Raw genomic sequence first — 18,163 nt, forward strand, 5'->3', positions numbered from 1 at the left:
AGCCTCAGCGCGCCTCCAGTCCCCATGGACTCAGCCTAAGGAAACAGACATAAATTGCAGTAAACTAATATTCATGCCCCACAAAGAGTGAAAAAGTGAAAGTGTGACATAGCGTTTCCATATAAATATCAGGTATAGCAATAAAAAATAGGAGTGAACAGATGAGTAAAAATAAAAAATTATATAAATAACAAATGTCCAGTGGGAACATTGCCCAATCAAACAAACAAGCTCATAAAAAGGATTATTATCTGTTAATCCTCCAACAGGCAATGTTGCAATTCTTCAAAGTACAACATCTCCTTATGCAGAGCGGCTATGTGTATATATGCTGCTCTCGAGTGCTTTTTACTCCTCGCAACATACAAAAAGATAGCCAGAGAAACACACAGAAACACCCATAGCAGGAGAACATTTAAAATCGATCGATAAGACAGTTACGTATTGCACTTACAATAGATCAAGCATTAACTCCCTGGGACGCCTGGAGGTCCGGTGCCAACGGCATCAACAACGGAGTGCAATAGGAGACGGAGGATAAATCAAGAGCTTCAACAACTTACGGATAGCCTGTCAGTACGTGCCATTAGCAATAATTTATAAGTGCATACATTTTACCTTTACCAGTCCAATATTGACTTTACTTATTACACTATCGGAAATCCCTCTGCTTGCGCTCTTATTTCTAGATCTTATTTTGGTTGCGTTACTTACATCTATAATTCAGTGTGTCTCTCTTTCGTGCACTTTCTGACATGTATTTGTAACTAATTGTGTCTATATAACATATAAAGTACTTGCATAGGCAAGACGGAGGACCCTTTTAGAACAAGCACTCGTGAGGTGATAAAGGGTATGGATAAATAAACCTTTAATAAATAGTTAGGGTAACAGTGGACACAAAACACTTAAAACCGAATTGAATAGCTAGCTCCCAGTCCTATATACTAGGCTGGTTGCCATGTAAATCTAGGGAATCCAAATGGACTGGCATATGCAGGATGGATATTTAGCTTATGCCTCAGTGAGGTATAGAGGTGTAGATGATTATTGTCCTATCAGAGATGTACCGGATAAGACACATAAATATATACCTACACTGGATGAGAATTGATTCAAAGGGGGTACTCGTGGAAAACATCTAGTGAGTGATGGATGTACAATGTCACAACACTCACATACTAAGTATGTATACAGATCAATACATCCAACTGGGTACCCCAGTGAATATGAATCAATAAAAATATAAAGGTCCCTAGAAACGACGCATAAATGTATAACGTAAGGTTAAAAGGCTACTATGTAGCTAAGGAAAGGCTAAAGGCCAAATACATAATATGTACAAGAGATTTCATAATAACACATTCACAGTCTCTATCAGAAATATAGTGCCTTAGCCTATTTGGGAGTTCTCACATAAGTAGATATTGGTGAGTGAGTAACTTCCCACGAACTTCCGTGGAAACGGCACAGTATCGTTAGCAAACAAATATATATGCAGTTTCTATTTCTAAGTGCAACAGGGTTGATCACTGAACCCACATTGTGGCGTAGTATAGAGTGGGTTGATATAGAGGTCTGGGCTGGATTTCCAAATACACTCAGTGTAACTCCAAAGTACTCTATACACCTCCCACCCGGTGTGGTGTATTAATGAACACCACCGGACATGTAGTTAACCGGGTGAGGAGGGGGTTAATGTTGGGTAGCACTCTTGGTCAAGTATTAGGAGTCTACCCTAAGGTCTACTATGGGACTCACTAGATGATATATGTATAAATAAGTGGAACCTCTATGAGTGTGCCCTAGTTTAGACGGCCCACTTAATGTAGGTCCAAAGTACTGTACACAGCTCCCATCCGGTGTGATGTATTTATGAACACCACCGAACATTTAGTTAACCGGATAGGGAGAGAAAAAATATATTGCGTTTCTAATGCTGTGTCAGGTGGGTTATAGCGTTTTTAGAGCCTGATTTTAAAGGTATAGATAGCTCAGTTCCCCCTCTGTGAGTAAGTGTGTACAATGTAAATAAATATACACTCAGTAAGTCTGCATTGCGATATCATCATAGGTGGTCTCTGTTTGTCAGAAACCCAACATTGTAATGCACGCAGGACACTCCGTGTCAAGTTCAATTCACATATAAATGGGAGACTTCCACCCGGCGTGGTGTATTAATGAACACCACCGAACATTAGCTAGCCGGGTGGGGGGAGTCTCTATGGGGGTAGTGAGGCGCCTCGATACAGCTCACCCTTGCAGCGTTCGCCTCGGAGCTGCGTTCCACACCGCACTGACACGTGCCGACATCACGGGAGTGCGTCCTCCACCAACAGCTGTTTCGCGTCGCTCTGACGCTTTCTCAAGGTGGCCCCGCCTCCATGATAGCCGGTGTGTTAAATAGGCACACGTTGTCATGGCAACAGTGGCGCTAAGGTAAGTATTAGTCAATAAAGCTTGTTTTGTGTCTCTTTATTGTTGTGCAGAGTAATGGCAGGTATCTATAAACTACCCACCTCACTCCCCCCCTCCCTATTTATTTTAATTGTGTCTATAAATACAAATACTACTTGATGATATAGCGCACGGTTTATTGCATGTTGTGAGGCAATTGGGCGGAGCTGCAAATTAGACTTTAGCAACTCTCCAACCACCAGTGATGAGAACTAGGAATACTCAAACCTCACATATGGACATGATACCCCTGAAGAAGTGACGGGCGTCTCAAAACACAGTAAGACTGTGTCTGTCCGGTGTCAGACGTAATGTCAGCAGAGCTACCCCTAGAACGAGGTCTGCTGGCTAGTGGACTGGGATGTGGGCAGCACTCTGAGGAGCTCTACACTCCCAAGTAGAAGTGTTAAGAAGTTTTTATTGTGCAAACCTTGCCGGTCTTTTTATATTGATGGATTAAATGTTTTTCCACTATGGGAGACGTGTACTCCCTCTTCTGGCTATCCTTATGTATATACAACTGTTGAACAGGTTCTGTTTACAAGTGACCCGTCTCTCACCTATGCCTCAGTGACATTTATCTGAAAGATTAACAAACACCAACACCAACACCCACAATAGGATTCCACTACAAGATGTACAAAACCATTTAAGGTATAGCAACACAAGGTGGAATACTTGGTGACATTGCTTAACTTTTCCTCATAGGGGCTTGTCAAAAGGAGCATCCTCTAAAATCAGGGGTGGCCAACTCCAGTCCCCAATGGCCACCAACAGGTCAGGTTCTAAGGATAACCCTGCTTCAGCATTAGTGGCCCAGTCAAAATGACAGCCACCTGTGCTGAAGCAGGGATATCCCCAATACCTGCCTGTTGGTGGCTCTTCATCACTGGAGTTGGCTACCCCTGCTCTAGGAGGGGACAATGGCAGAAAACATGTGAAATGCAACCGATGGATGAAGCATTGGGAACCCAAAATAAAATAAAGTGGTCAGTATAGATCGACAGGCGGTCTTTATCCGGCATAAATGTGTGCGCGCCAAAAGCAAAAAAGTGAGCAAGGAGGGCAGTAAAAGGGAGGGATAGATTTGGTGAACAGTTCAGAAGGAAAGAACATATATAATAGAAAACAGATAAAGATAAGGCATGGCTCAATATGCACTCATTGCTTATTTCCACCTTACAGTTTAAATGTGTGTCACGTGCCTCTCTGGCACTCACAGATGTTCCCTTCTGTTACTTGCGGGGATAAAGTTGATGTTTGCTCATCTGCTCACCTGGGTATATCTTGCTCAACTGGTGTGAAAGTTGCAGGTTTGTGCTCTTCTGTGATGGTAATAACAGCGGCCAGTGGAACAGCGTCTAGTGACAGAACAAGATTATGTATTGGAAGGGTCACTATGTAAAACAACGCACAACAAACCAGCCATTTCTAATCCGAAAAAAATGTTCAATGGACAGTTGATACTGACCTATAAACACCTCTTGAGAATCAGTTGTAATCACGCTCTTATTGGTTGACGCTGTCCCAGAACTTATTTTCTTAAGAAAAGTGAAAAAATGTTAAGTCAGTAGAGAAGGTTACATTAGCCAGGGATCTGCAAACAGGGGGGGGGGGGGGGCGGCACTTAAGAGAAAAAGTTTGCGCACCCAGCATTAACCCTTTCACTGCCAGAGGGGCCTGCAGTGCATACTTACAGCCTGTGGTAGTGAGGCTTAAATAGAAGCCACATGGAAACAAAAAAAGAACAGCACAAAAAAACCATTGTGTAGTATAATAGAATAATTATTTATAGTGTAAGGGTGAGTATTGCACGTACATCAACAAAAAGGGTTAATAGCATGACATGTTAGGGACATGTTACCACTCGGCAGGCACAGCAGGATACAGACACCGGTTACTGGACGTCCTCCCTCAGAATGGGGTGGAGGACGTATCCTGCTGTGCCTGCCGAGTGGTAACATGTCCCTAACATGTCATGCTATTAACCCTTTTTGTTGATGTACGTGCAATACTCACCCTTACACTATAAATAATTATTTTATTATACTACACAATGGTTTTTTTGCGCTGTTCTTTTTTTGTTTCCATGTAGCCTGGTGTTTGAGCCATTCCCACTGACCAGCAGCACAAAACCTCACCCATCAAGGTTGTATTGTATATTTTATTCACAATTCACTAATTCTATCACAGACCACATATGAGCGCAAGTCTTTTTTTTTTTTTTTTTTTTTTTAAATAGAAGCCATATTGATTTCCCAAAATGGACCAGAAACACTGGCACATACAGGTATATGGGTAAACACTTTAAGAACCCAAGCGTTCACAGAGCTACAAATGGCAGGTTTAAGTCTTTGGGTAATAGATATAGATATATATCACCGCCGGAAGAGGAGATCAGTGCATCTCGAAAGCTTGCACAATAAAAGCATTGTGTTAGCCACAGAACGGTATAGTCTATTAGTTTTTGATTATACATACATTTTTTTTTTTAAATGTTATGAAGCAGGGGGTGGGGTAAAGGTTACTTTTACCATTTGGCATTCTAGAGCATGGATGCGCACACTGTGGGGGGGGGGGGGAGGGGGTCACAGGATTTTCTTGGGGGGCGCGGCGGTTGCAGAGGCCTTGCGTTCTTCCCCAAGGCATTAAAATGAAAACTGAAATTACAGAGGTTCAGCTGGCTTCAGATGACGCATTGTCATAGCAACGTGGCGTCAAATGACGTCGCGGGGTCATGTGACATCACATGACCCCGCGTTGAAACCTGTCACGTCAGGTCACCCCACTGACGGCGACAGGAAGGTAAGAGGAGCACGAGCACCAGGGAAGTGGATGTGCGGGGCAACAGACGTTTGCGCGCCCCTCTTCTAGAGCAATTTGCTTTTTAAATTAAAATATGGTGATCGTTTTTTTCTCTTAAAGACCAAAAGAGTAAACCACAATTAAGATGATGCATTTGACAGCTGATCGACACCCTGTGCGCTTTACCCAAAATGTTTTGAGACCAATGGTGCTAGCAATACATAAATTGTGACTTGGGGTACATGGGCTCACTGCTGTTGAAGACTGCTCACTGATCTGAGAACCCAGAATGTCAGATGCAGACTCCGCTTTACTCATGTTCGCTTGATCACTCTTCCATTGTTTGAAAGTCGTATCAGTAGTTAGTACTGGGTGGGGGAAAAAAAAGGAAGGGATAGTGTAAAACAAAATAAACCCACTACACCAATAAATGTTCTAAAAGTTCAGGAAAATAAACTGTAATGACTAACCTGGAGTCCGGAATCCATAGAAGACAAAAACGCATTGCATCATTTACTACAATTTTGGATATTTCCAAATTGTGAATCAGCCCAGCATTTATAATTTAAAGCTTTTTGTCCAAAATAGTTTATGTTGATATGTAATTTCATTTTAAAACAGCATAACACACTAAATGCATTGTAAGAGCAAAAGACAGATCTATGATCAAAAACACAGAGTTCTTGTAGCATATTGATACGTCCTGACAGAAGTGCAAACTACAGTACAACTTGACTGTGGATGGCTGATGTTAATAAATAAGACACAATAGGCCATAAGTGGAATGGGGCAGGAGGCCTGAAGACCAGTGTGCACAGCATCCAGTCGTGTTATAATAATCCACCAATGCAAACCCAAATGGTTCTTTGCACTTCTGAAATGCACTGTACACATTACTACTTGCAAGTGCCCAACCCCACATGAGGGGTGTGATAGAACATATTTAAAGACACATACCAGCATTTGATAGTTGACTTCCTTCAACGTCTGTTAGTCTTGAATCTTCTTTCACTGCTGGCTGAGCACTGAACATCTAATATATATATATATTTAAAACAAATACCAAAAATAAACAGATCATTTTAGAAATTTAAACAAACAAACTGGTGATATCAGACAAGTCTATAACAAAAGTCAAATCCCGTACTATTTGAGACACTGAATTTTCTAACAGGTTTTATTTTATTTAAACAAACAAGTTTAAGATGTGTACATACAAACATACATACATACACACACCTGTTGGTATGGAAAACATTATCTATATATCGTCCAAAGATGATTCGATAGCAAAAAGCTAGGGAAAGACGATAAACCACAAACGTTATAGTAGGTTTTGGTATATCAATGAGCCATGGATATGTCAAAACATACTACACCATGTGGTTTTTCTCTTTTACTAGTTATTGTTGATCGGGGAAAGCTTATCAATTGTTTATTTACATTGTATTTCACACTTAACTATTAAACTAACTTTACTTTGTGTGCAATTTCTCAGGTATTTCATCCAAAATTCGATGCACACGTTAAAATCAGATTTCGGATTGTACCACTTTTAATCCGCGCAGATTAAAAATCTGTCCATAAAGCTCGGTTACTCAGATTTTAAATGATCCAATGTCGGATTAAACGTAAAACCAGTCCATGGACCATGTTTATTTCAAATTCAACAGCAGACTGATCTATAGATAAATGTAAAAAAAAAAAAAAAAAAAAAAAAAATAAAAAAAATCCGCTATACCATTTAAAAAAAACCCGCCAGCGAGGGTATCAGGTTTGATACCGAAGGTATAAAATGCTACTCCCACATCTTGCCTGCACACCGATTTTGGTGAGGTATTTGTGGTGTGGTATATTATGAGTTGGGGCAGCCAGGACAGGAGGGGGATCATGCCGTTCTAGGAGACAGAGGTCAACTTTGTCAGGCTCAGTTGGCAGTGCAGGCATATGAGCCTCAGTATTGGTTGACATACCAGGAAATTTTTCTGCTGGTACCAGGTACCGGAGTAGCTGTAGTACTTTGGCGGCTTCAAACCCGGTTGTGAGCGTACTTCAGGAACCGGCTGTTCAGCCTGTGTCAAGGAACAGGTTGTGTTGGTGAGTATCCCTGTTATAGAGGAAGCAGGTAGAAGCGAGGATTTGGGGGACATTTTGCCTGTTCGTTTGATGCTCAGATATAGTCTGTGTCACCAGCTAATTCCTCATCATTTACCTTATTTGATTGATTCTCTCTGTATCCGGAGAGACTGTTGATGCTTCCAGTGCACAGGTGCACAAGCAGATGCAGGCACATGTTGCGTGCACAAGTAGGTCAGTCTGGTGTCAAAGTTGCCGGAGCAGGGCCCAGTTCTAGCCTGTTGTGTGTCATCACCATGCCCATGAGAGGTTCTAAATCTGGGTCCCTGGTTCCGGTTTTAGCTGCACCACCTGAATTAGCTACGCCAAGCGGGGCTACATCTGCCTCTGCTGCTCTTGCTTGTGTACTGGAAGCTTCATCAGGTGTTATGTGGGTGTTCAGGAGGTGGAACTGCAGGAAGGAGTGGGTAGAGAAGCATGAAGCCCTTCAAGCAGTCAGGATGTCATAACTGCTGTAAGCCCGCATGGTGCAGGGAGTGCCCCAGTGGGACATGGAGAAGCCGAGGGTGACATTGGTGGTGGTGATGGCTCCAGTGCCCTGGAGAAGGTGAGGTGGAGGAACGCAGATGTGCCCATAGTCACCTCCTGGCATTCCAAACTACTTCCCTAGATGTACTCCCAGCCATTACAGGGGCGCAGTGGCCTGCCCAGTGGAGCCACAAGTATGGTGTGGACATACTTCCAGTTGCTCAGCTTTGGCACCGTAAGCTTCTCTGATGTGGTCCACTGTGTGCTTTGTGGTGCAGTGATGGATAGGAGCATTGGGAAAGAGTGGAGCATGCCTGGGATTGAGTTGTCTCATGCAACATTTGCGGAATAAACAATGTGACCTTTGTTAAATGTTGCATCATCGACCCTCTGCATCGCATCTCTCCAGACCTGTCTCGAGAGGGGTGATGGCTCTTCCATGATAAGCCGTCACCCACTCAGACGGCACATCATGGCCTGGTGGGCTACACAATGCACCCCTGCAGCGAGAAGTGCCTGTCGCTTCTCTGCCCACCTCCCAGTCTGTGGAACCTCCTCCCTCACATCTACCACCCACTCAGAGACAATGGGAGCCAGAGAGTGAGAGCGAGACTTAGTAGACTTCAGAGTGTGACAGGGTCCAGTGCCATAGAACAGAGATTGCGATCTTTCGCGTGGTATTCTACAAAAAGGTGCAATCCCTGCACTATGGGCACGTTTGTAGAAGTGAGGTAGTTGATGAGACACGGACAAGGGCAGTCAACGAGCATTTGAGGCTGCACCAACCAGTTTGGAGCGGTTGTGGTTGAATAACTAATAGAGTCTAACTAATGACCCGCTCACTTTTGTTGTGTTTGTACTATGTGGCCCTCACCTTAAAAATAATTGGCTCAATCTTAATTTAGAATAAAAAACAGATTCCTCGGGCCTACTTATTCTTACCGCCACTCCTTAACCTCATCCTTTTCCGCAGGGTGTGTCACTATACAGAAGAGGAAATTATTGTGACCGTAAATACACTGATGTGTACTAGCTTATGACTGGTTGTATCTCAGCCTTTTTTTTAAGTTAGGGGTTGTGTTGTGGTGCACCATTATCGATTTTTTTTATGATAGTGTAGCATCCAACACCATCATCAGAGGTGAGGTCTTCTATGTCTTTTTCAAACTAGTGAAATCCACATGCCACATGTTCTGCTGCTTCCTACATGGCCTTGTTTCTCTGACATTTTGAACACTACTGCTATTGCTCTTCTACAGTGTTGCTGTTACTGAGCCCACCCTTCCACCGTTCTTTTTTTCTTAGTTTGTTATTTAGATGTTTAAAAAAAAAAAAAAATATTCTACATTTTAATTGTATTTTTTGTAAAATTACAAAAAAATACAAAAAAACATACAAAAAAATATATATATACTGAAAAAAAACCCTCCAAAATAGATCAGATTTAAAAATCACAGTAGTTTTACAAATTACAGTTAACCAGGTTTCAAAAAGTTATTTAAATGACGTTTGTGGTACATTAGTCATTATTACCATTCAAGATAAGGCTGCGTTAATAATGGCCTGATTCCAATCACAGACCATTAATGTGAAGACTATTTTTTCATTTGGTCACATTTTTCGATTTAAAGGTTGTTATTGGCCTTTGTTTCAAATTCATATGCAATACGCCAAATTGCATTTCTTTACATTTTAATTCTCCAAAATTTGGCCTACATATTGGATAATTATTCATTTGAAACAAAGGCCATACAATAACACAGCCTTTGTTAAAATCAAATAACACGATTGATGAATTAAAAAAAAAAATCAATCAATTCATAGACTTAATAATTACGACTCGACATTACTTTCCAGTCTGTCCATGTCCTTCTAGAGAGAAATTGCATCCGTCTCTGATTCTACCACCTTACACAATTTAGTATCATCAGCAAAGATGGAGACTTTGCTCTCAATGCCAACCTCAAGGTCATTAATAAACAAGTTTAAAAAATAGTGGTTACAACATCTAAGGTAATGAAGGGGTTAATCCACCCACCCCCTGCACAACTTTCATGGTAGCCCTAACCACCCACACTGGGGCAACTACCCTCTTCACCCACCCTCTCTACCCCAATAAACCAGGTACTCTGGTTTAACCCCTTCATTGCCTTAGCATGTAGCCACTAAGGTAGATCAAGCCGCTTTTATTTTAATAACAGTATTGAAGCAGGGGGGCTCCGGCGCTGAACCACATTCATTTCAGCCCCAGGGGGGACCCCCTGCATCCCAGGTTACAGGCCCCACTTTTTCTCTGCATTGTTTAAATGTCCCGGTCATGTGACACAGGACATTTAAACATGGCGGAGATACCGCCCCCCCCCCCCCCACACTGGGGCCTGTAACTCGGGAAACAGGGGGCTGAAATGAATGCGGTTCAGCTCCGGAGACCCCTGCTACAATACTGTGTTATTAAAATAAAAGCAACCCAAATCGCATGTTAGAGGCGCGTAGGGAGTGTGACTGATTCAGTCTAATTTTACTGCACGCTCTTACAGACTGATGCAGCCCAGTAGGCTTCAAACAGCGGGAGTTCCATTCAGAAGCTGGGGCTCACACTATGTTACTCCTGATGGGCCATTAGTCTCCTTACTGGCACTCAGCTAGCACACCTGCGCTCAGACTGTGCGGTGGCAGATTACGTGAGGGCAGTGCGACCAACCATAAGGCTGCATCTGTAGTTACCAATATGATTGTAAAAAGAAGTCAACAGCAAAAGTGCATGAAATGATGAAGCATTTTTTATCAGAAGGAAAAATTAAATAAATAAATAAAAAAGGGTGCATGTCCTGTGGCCCTGCCGTCCCTAGCTTTAGCAGCGATGCACATGAAGTATATGAGGAGATGTGGGGGTTTAGTTTTTGTTTTCAGTCTTAAAAATTGGGTCCTCATTTGAGTCCCGACTCTGAACCTTTCCAACATTCAGTGCAAACAAATGGACTTCTCCTGTGCGACACTGGTACCAAGGGGTAAAGTAAATGCACAATGTGTTACCCAGGTCTTTCTTGCAGTCCCTGCATACAGTATGTACGTCCTCACTGTGTGGGAAGGACGTCTGGAACATTGGCCACTTCAACAGCAAAGGGTTTATCAATGTGCGGCGCATTGAACGAAAGTGACAAAGCTTAGCTACTTAGGATTAGTTTATCTCAGACAGTCTGCCTCTCATTCAAGCAACATTGCGGCTCAGTGGGCAGGTCAATTGGTTTGACATAGTTGTAACTCAGGGAAGTGACATCGCCAGAGTAGACATGAGACAAAAGGAGCCAGATCAGTCAAAAAAAATAAAAATAAAAAATGACAAGGGAAAAAGAATAAAAATAATTAAGTAATAATCCCCATAAAAAGGGCATTACTGGCCAATAATGCCCTGTTCTGAGGGGATTATTACTATTATAGGCTAAAATGTAACTTATTTATTTATTTTTTACATTTTTCATAAAAAGAGACATTTACAGTCATATTCATTTTTATCAGCATGATTGTCTACATTCTTTTGCTTTTACTGCAAGTTTATTAAAAGGAAATTGTACGTACACACACACACACACACACACACACACGTCCCCCTCCAATACACCCACAAAACACACAGCAGCCCTCCTCCACCCTCTACGCACACGCAGCACTCCTACACAGCCCCCCTCTACATCCACAAACACACACTGTAGCTCCCTGTAAACCCACAAAACTGCAGACATGAAGTATCCTCACTATTTTCCCCCACAGCCAGCACATACAGTAAGTCCTGGTAAGAGCAGGCAGTGGTAGGGTTAATAGTTAGCTGGTAACATCACATCTCCTCAGTTGCTGAGTGTAGCAACTTAAAGGCACAACTCTGGGCTTGCGGAGTTGCAAGCAGAGGGGAGGAGGGCTAGTTTGGCCCCTTCTGCTGTATGTCTAAGTGGGTTCTGCAAAAGGCAGTTAGTTGTTCCTTCACCTAGGGAAGTGCCAGTTCATCCCTCACCTAGGGGTGTGTGAGCAGGGTACATGCAGACTGCCTGGGAGTCTGCAACTCCTGGGATGAACAGTCAAGGGCCATAGATGAGTGCAAGACCTTCCCTAGTAAGCAAGGAGTAGTCTGGATGCAGGGGATAGGGACTAGGACACCAAAAGGAAACCGCTCTTGCAGAGTAGGTTAGTGGACCAAACTGCTGGCTAGGTGTGGAATTGAGGTGGGACTAGAAGCTAAGGCCTGATCAGAAGTAATCACTGGGAAGGGTCTAATATGAAAATGCCCTAAGAAGATTTGTTCAGCTGGAAACCCTGTGTACCGATACGGAGGTATGGTGACCTATGAGCGCAACTATACCCAGATATTGTCTGTAATACATCTCACTGCTGTATGTGCTTGCCTATCCAATAAACCTCTTCAGTTGCAAAAGAGATCCTGGCTCCCTATTTCTGTGTTCCTGCACCTTCACCTCCCTTACCGCCTTGGCCTGAACCTGCGCAGAAAAGACCCCGAGATCACAGGTACTCAACCGGGAAGGTGACACTTTAATCCTATCGGGTGAAGGTTGGACCTCGGTTTCAGACAAAAAGACATTACAACTTGTACATGTACAAATTACCCCCCCCCCAGCAGCAGGGGGTGTTACACACACACACCAAAACACCCTGCAGCCCCTCTCTACACCCAAAAAACAGTGCAGACACCCCCCAGACTGCTGCCCCCTTTACACCTACAGTACGGCAGCACCCCTGTAAACCCAAACTGCAGACACGCTCCAAAAAAACACTCTGCATCCCTCTTCCACCCACAACACACAACACACAGCAGAGCCACACCAACAAAACAGACACTGCTGCCCCCTCTACAACCACAAAACACCAACAGAGACACCAATAAAAAAAACTCTGCTGGCCCCCTTTCCACATAACAGACACACAAACCTTTCCCCTCACTGTCCTGTGCAGAGCTCTCTGCAAGCAGGGTGGGGGAGGAGTCAGTGCCTTGCTGATACCTCCTGTCCTGTCAACTCCCCTGACAGAGAGCTGATCTCACTCTTTCTGAATGAGAACTGAAAGCCGATTGGTTCAAAAACTTGGCAGAGTGACAAAAATTCCAGGCCATTACTGATTGGATAATGCCCGTAATTGTAACCAGAGGGCAGGGATTTCAATAATGCCTGGAATTTAACAGCTTTAGACTATAATTAATCATAAACTAGCAGAGGTCTTTGTGCATAATAAGAAAATAATCGATGCTCTTCATATGGAGAAGCATCAAATTAAACATTCATCAGGATGGTATTGGCCAGAAAAGGGAGGAAATATTAGAGTTAGATTTTAAATTTAGAAGGATTCCAGAGAGTTTTGGTATTCCAGACCTGAATGAAGACAGGGCCAGAAACAGGTACTTCCATTTACCTCTCCCATCCAGTGGTGGTGATTTAAAGTGGGAAAAGGAATAATATTTAGAGATCGAAAAGTTAAGAAAAATATAGTTGTTTCTTTATTATTTCATTTTTTTTGTGCACTGGACCAGCTAGCGGAGAGTTCTGCACAAAGTGAGGAGGGAAAGGTCTTGACGGATTTCAGGGCAAAATGAGTAAAAGTTTTTTTTTATCTAGAAGTGGTCCGAACGCCGTAGTGGAGAAGACCCATAAAATAACCGGCCAAGACTGAGGCAGAGGGTACAGAACATTAGGGCTCAGTGGGACCAGGCACAGTGAATCCCAACATCAAGTTTAAGAGAAGACCTGAGCAGAAATAGGTACTTCAGTTTACCAATCCCCTGCTGACGAATGATGTTTCCCCCCAAATTAAAATGAGTTCGAATCCTTGAATACCTGTACCCTCCTTCGGAAGCCAAGGCCAAGTGGACCAAGGAATAGGGACTCCTAGTTTCTCAGACCTGCTTACACAAGAGAGTAGTTGGCCCACATCATATAAATCAAATGAGGACAACAGGAATCACTCAGGACCAGGAAAAGCCCAGTGGTGATTTAGGTCTCGTTCAGGGTGCCTGCTTCGCCACGTGCATGTGCTTACGTGCGTGCGCACGTTCAAAACAAATAACAGTATTTTAAAGTAAATAGCGGTTGTCAGGGTAGCAGCTACCCTGTCGCCGAAGTACGGAGTTGACGCTTGCTACAGTTTGCATAAACAACGCAAGTTGTTTTTTTCAAGCTGCAGCAGCGTCACTGGTACTTCGGCAGCCAATCAAATCATTCTTGAAAATGATTTGAACAGTGCAACACCCGTGCCTAAGCTGAGGTCTGTAGCCCCGCTTCCACTACGCTAGCAAAGGTCTGCTGGGGATGATATGCACACATCGCCCAGCAGACTGATGCGTGCACACGCGCCCTACATAGGGTGACCATTCGTACCGGTTTTACTGGGACAGTCCCGTTTTTTTGTGTCCTGTCCCGGTTTTAAGTCGTCCCAGTTTTTGTCCCTGGTCCCGGTATTGCGGGGCAGCGGCGGTGAGGAGAATGCGGCGCGGTAAATATTTTATGCTGCCGGGGAGACTGAATGGAGAATGCCGGGGGCGGGACTTAGAATGCCGCCGGGCAGCAGGGGATTGGATGGAGGATGCGGGGGCGGGGCTTTGAATACCGGGCCGCAGGGGATTGGCTTAAGGTAAGAGGATGCGGGGGCAGGACTTTGCCCAAAAAAGCAGTCGCAGGGGCGACCGTCTGTCTGCCCGCTCTCCCCGGCTCTCCCTTCCCCCCACCCCCGGCACTCCAGCCCCTTCGGCCCTTCCCCGGCTCTCCCTCCCCCAAAACTCCTCCCCCCAGCACTCCGGCCCTCGGTCACCGATTCTCCCTGCGGTCCCGGCACTCCCCCTGGTCCCCGGCTCTCCGGCCCTGCCCCCCGGTCCTGGCTCTCCAGCTCTCCCCCCCGGCTCTCCGGCCCTCACCCCTCCTGGTCCCCGGCTCTCCCCCCCGGCTCTCCGGCTCTCCGGCCCTCCCCCACGGTCCCCGGCTCTCCCCCCCGGTCCCCGGGTCTCCGGCCCTCCCCCCCGGTCTCCGGCCCTCCACCCCAGTCCCTGGCTCTCCCCCCCCCCCCCGGTCCCTGGCTCTCCCGCCCTCCCCGGCTCTCCCACCCTCCCCCCCCCGGTCCCTGGCTCTCCCCCCCCCCCCCCGGGTCTCTCCCCCCCCCCGTCCCCGGGTCTCTCCCCCCCCCCCCCCGTCCCCGGGTCTCCCCCCCCCCCGGCTCTCTCCCCCCCCCCCCCCGGTCCCCAGCTCTCCCCCCCCCCCCCCGGTCCCCAGCTCTCCCCCCCCCGGTCCCCGGCTCTTCCTCCCACCGGACCGGCACCCCAGCCGCTCGCTAGCAGTGCGGCACCTCCGGTGCCTACTGTTAGTGAGCGCGTGCCAGAGCTTGCCGCCTCCTACCTGAACCCGCCTCCGCAGCCACCTCCGCCGAACCCCAGCCGCCTGAGGTAGGCATATGGGGGAGACGCAGGGGGGGAGACGCAGGGGGGGAGACGCAGGGGGGGAGACGCATGGGAGACGCAGGGGGGGAGACGCATGGGAGACGCAGGGGGGGAGACATGGGAGACGCAGGGGGGAGACACATGGGAGACGCAGGGGGGGAGACACATGGGAGACGCAGGGGGGGAGACACATGGGAGACGCAGGGGGGGGAGACACATGGGAGACGCAGGGGGGGAGACACATGGGAGACGCAGGGGGGGAGACACATGGGAGACGCAGGGGGGAGACACATGGGAGGAGACACATGGGAGACGCAGGGGGGGAGACACATGTGAGACGCAGGGGGGGAGACACATGTGAGACGCAGGGGGGGAGACACATGGGAGACGCGGGGGGACGGACACATGGGAGACGCGGGGGGGGACACATGGGAGATGCAGGGGAGGGGGACACATGGGAGATGCAGGGGAGGGGGACACATGGGAGATGCAGGGGAGGGGGACACATGGGAGATGCAGGGGAGGGGGACACATGGGAGATGCAGGGTGGGGAGAGAGATGGGAGATGCAGGGGGGGAGAGATAGATGGGAGATGCTGGGCGGGAGAGAGAGAGAGATGGGAGATGCGGGGGGTGGGTATATGATGATGATGATTTTATCTGTGCGGCCCAATTTTTTTAAAATATGTATGGGGGGTGGAGGTCTTTAAAAATGTATTGGGGCGGCGAGGGTCTTTTTAATATGTATTGGCGGGGCAGGTATTTTTATTATGTATTGCGGGGTTTTTGGTATGTATTTTGTGGGGGGATTGTGTGAGCAGAGTGTGGTAATTGATGTAAGGTAGGGGCAAGTGAGAGGGGGAGTAAGACACAGGCGAGATAAATACATGCGAGGCGGGAGGGGGGAGAGTGAGTGAGACGGAGGGGAGAGAGAAATTCATGGGTACAAGGTGGGAAATGGAGGTGGCACATGAGGTGTGAAATTAACCTACGGCCGCGCTTATAGTGCGCGCGACAGATGTCACCCGTCGCCGCTAGCGAAAGTTGTAATTCGCTTTCCGGCGACGTCGCGGGCGACCAGGTCTTTGATTGGTTTAGAGGCTGTTACATGTGGCGACAGCCTCTGAAAAATCAAATTTGGCTGGCTTCAGAAATTTGTGCCGCCAGCGTCGCGTGGCGCTTACTATAAGCGCACGCGATGGCGACAATACATTTGTTTTGCTGCGACGTCGCGTCGCCGGCACTATAAGCGCAGCCTAAGGCCGCGCTTATAGTGCTGACGTCATGCTGTGGTCACTGGAAAAATCAAACTGAAGTGACTTCCAGCGATTTCCAAGTTGACATGACAACAGGATGCATTATGGTGACGAGGCATCACTTGATGCCACATTGTCATGGCAACATGTCGCCTGACGTTGGTGTCTCGTTGTCATGGCAACGGGGGGGCGTGACGTTCATTGTTTTATTAATAATTTTTTTAAGTGTCCCGGTTTTTCATTTTAAAAATCTGGTCACCCTAGCCCTACACCTCCTGTCTCTGCCACCCTGAACGAGGCCTTAAAGCTGCAAAACATGCGAAATCTTAGGTGGTTTTTTTTTTTTTTTTTTTTTTTTTAACTAAAATCAGTTCTGTTGTATTAGATAGTACTGATTGCATTTTTTTATCGTTAAACATTTTTAATGAGTTTTAAAGCATCCTTTGATTTCTTTCTATAGCAGGTTTAACCCACCTCACAAGCATCTAGTGCAAGATATTTGCAACAAATTATCCCAAACAGAAAAAGTGTTGCAATGTTCCCAGCAGAGTTAAAATGACTAAAGCGGCCATGTTAGGCACTATCGGGATTTTTTTTTTTATAACTTTCTTTTATTGGTTTTTCAAGGGTATTACATACAAGTATCATATTGGTACCATTTAATAGATTGTTGGACAGACAACAACTAGACAAACGTGGGGGGGGTAGACAAGATAGGATTGGGGTAGTGGGGAGGGGAGGGATGCTGGGGGGACGGGGGGGGAATGGGAAGGTGGTGTAAAGGAGGTAACTTTATTCTTGTTCTTCACTGGTCTTATGCCGGCACTGTAGGTTCAGATCTATCTGTGACTGTACTGCTCCTGTCTTGGTGTCAGGGGGGGCGTATAGGTTACCTTGACCTGCTTTAAGCTTAGTTTTGGCGTCATACCTCCTGCGTTTTTGGTCCGTCCTTGAAGGAGAACCCATCTGTTTCTATCAAAGCCAGACGGGGGCGTTGCTCATCCCTGGGATATCCGTCTGCGCCAACCATAGCGACCAGACTTTTTGGAAATTTGAGCCAGTGTCGTTGACCAGACTTGTCAACTTCTCCATCTGGCAAGCAAACCAAATTCTGTTCCGGATTTTATCTATTGATGGAATTGCATTCTGGTTCCACAGTGCTGCGGTCTCGCACCTCATTGCCGTGGCAAAATGTGCTATTAATTTGTTTCCTGATCTAGAGACCTCATTTGTGGGCTTACCTAATAGGAACACTCACGGGTCTAGTTGAATTTTGAGGCCCAAAAATATCCTCTCTAGCCAATCTCTGATTTGTGTCCAGACAGGTATGAGTCGTGGACAAGACCACATCATGTGCACCAGATCTCCCCGTTCCCCGCACTGTCTGGGACAGAGCGGGGAAGCTCCCGCAACGAATTTTGCCAATCTAACTGGGGTGAGATACCACCTCATTAATACCTTATATGAGTTCTCCTTCAATGTCGTACAAATCGAGCTACTGGCCGCAGCTTTAAAGATTGCTGTCCAGTCATCGTCTAACGGTCCTGTCAGGTCAGTCTCCCATTGTGCCATGAACCTGGTCTTATGTGAGCTGTCAATGTCCACCCTTACCACCCCTC

General features: G+C 46.1%; 1 protein-coding gene across 1 annotated transcript in view; it reads right to left on the reverse strand.

Moving 5' to 3' along the window:
* Positions 1-18,163, reverse strand: part of SYCP2L (synaptonemal complex protein 2 like) — a 112,941-nt gene that overhangs the window by 58,429 nt on the left and 36,349 nt on the right. The window contains exons 16-19 of the mRNA XM_075588544.1: positions 10,237-10,286; positions 5,515-5,680; positions 3,929-3,998; positions 3,734-3,818 (exon numbers count right to left, since the gene is read on the reverse strand). Of these exons, the coding sequence (XP_075444659.1) occupies positions 3,734-3,818; positions 3,929-3,998; positions 5,515-5,680; positions 10,237-10,286 (371 nt within the window). The remainder of the gene's footprint in view (positions 1-3,733; positions 3,819-3,928; positions 3,999-5,514; positions 5,681-10,236; positions 10,287-18,163) is intronic.

Source organism: Ascaphus truei, chromosome 2 (assembly GCF_040206685.1).
Source record: "Ascaphus truei isolate aAscTru1 chromosome 2, aAscTru1.hap1, whole genome shotgun sequence".
NCBI lineage: Eukaryota > Metazoa > Chordata > Amphibia > Anura > Ascaphidae > Ascaphus > Ascaphus truei.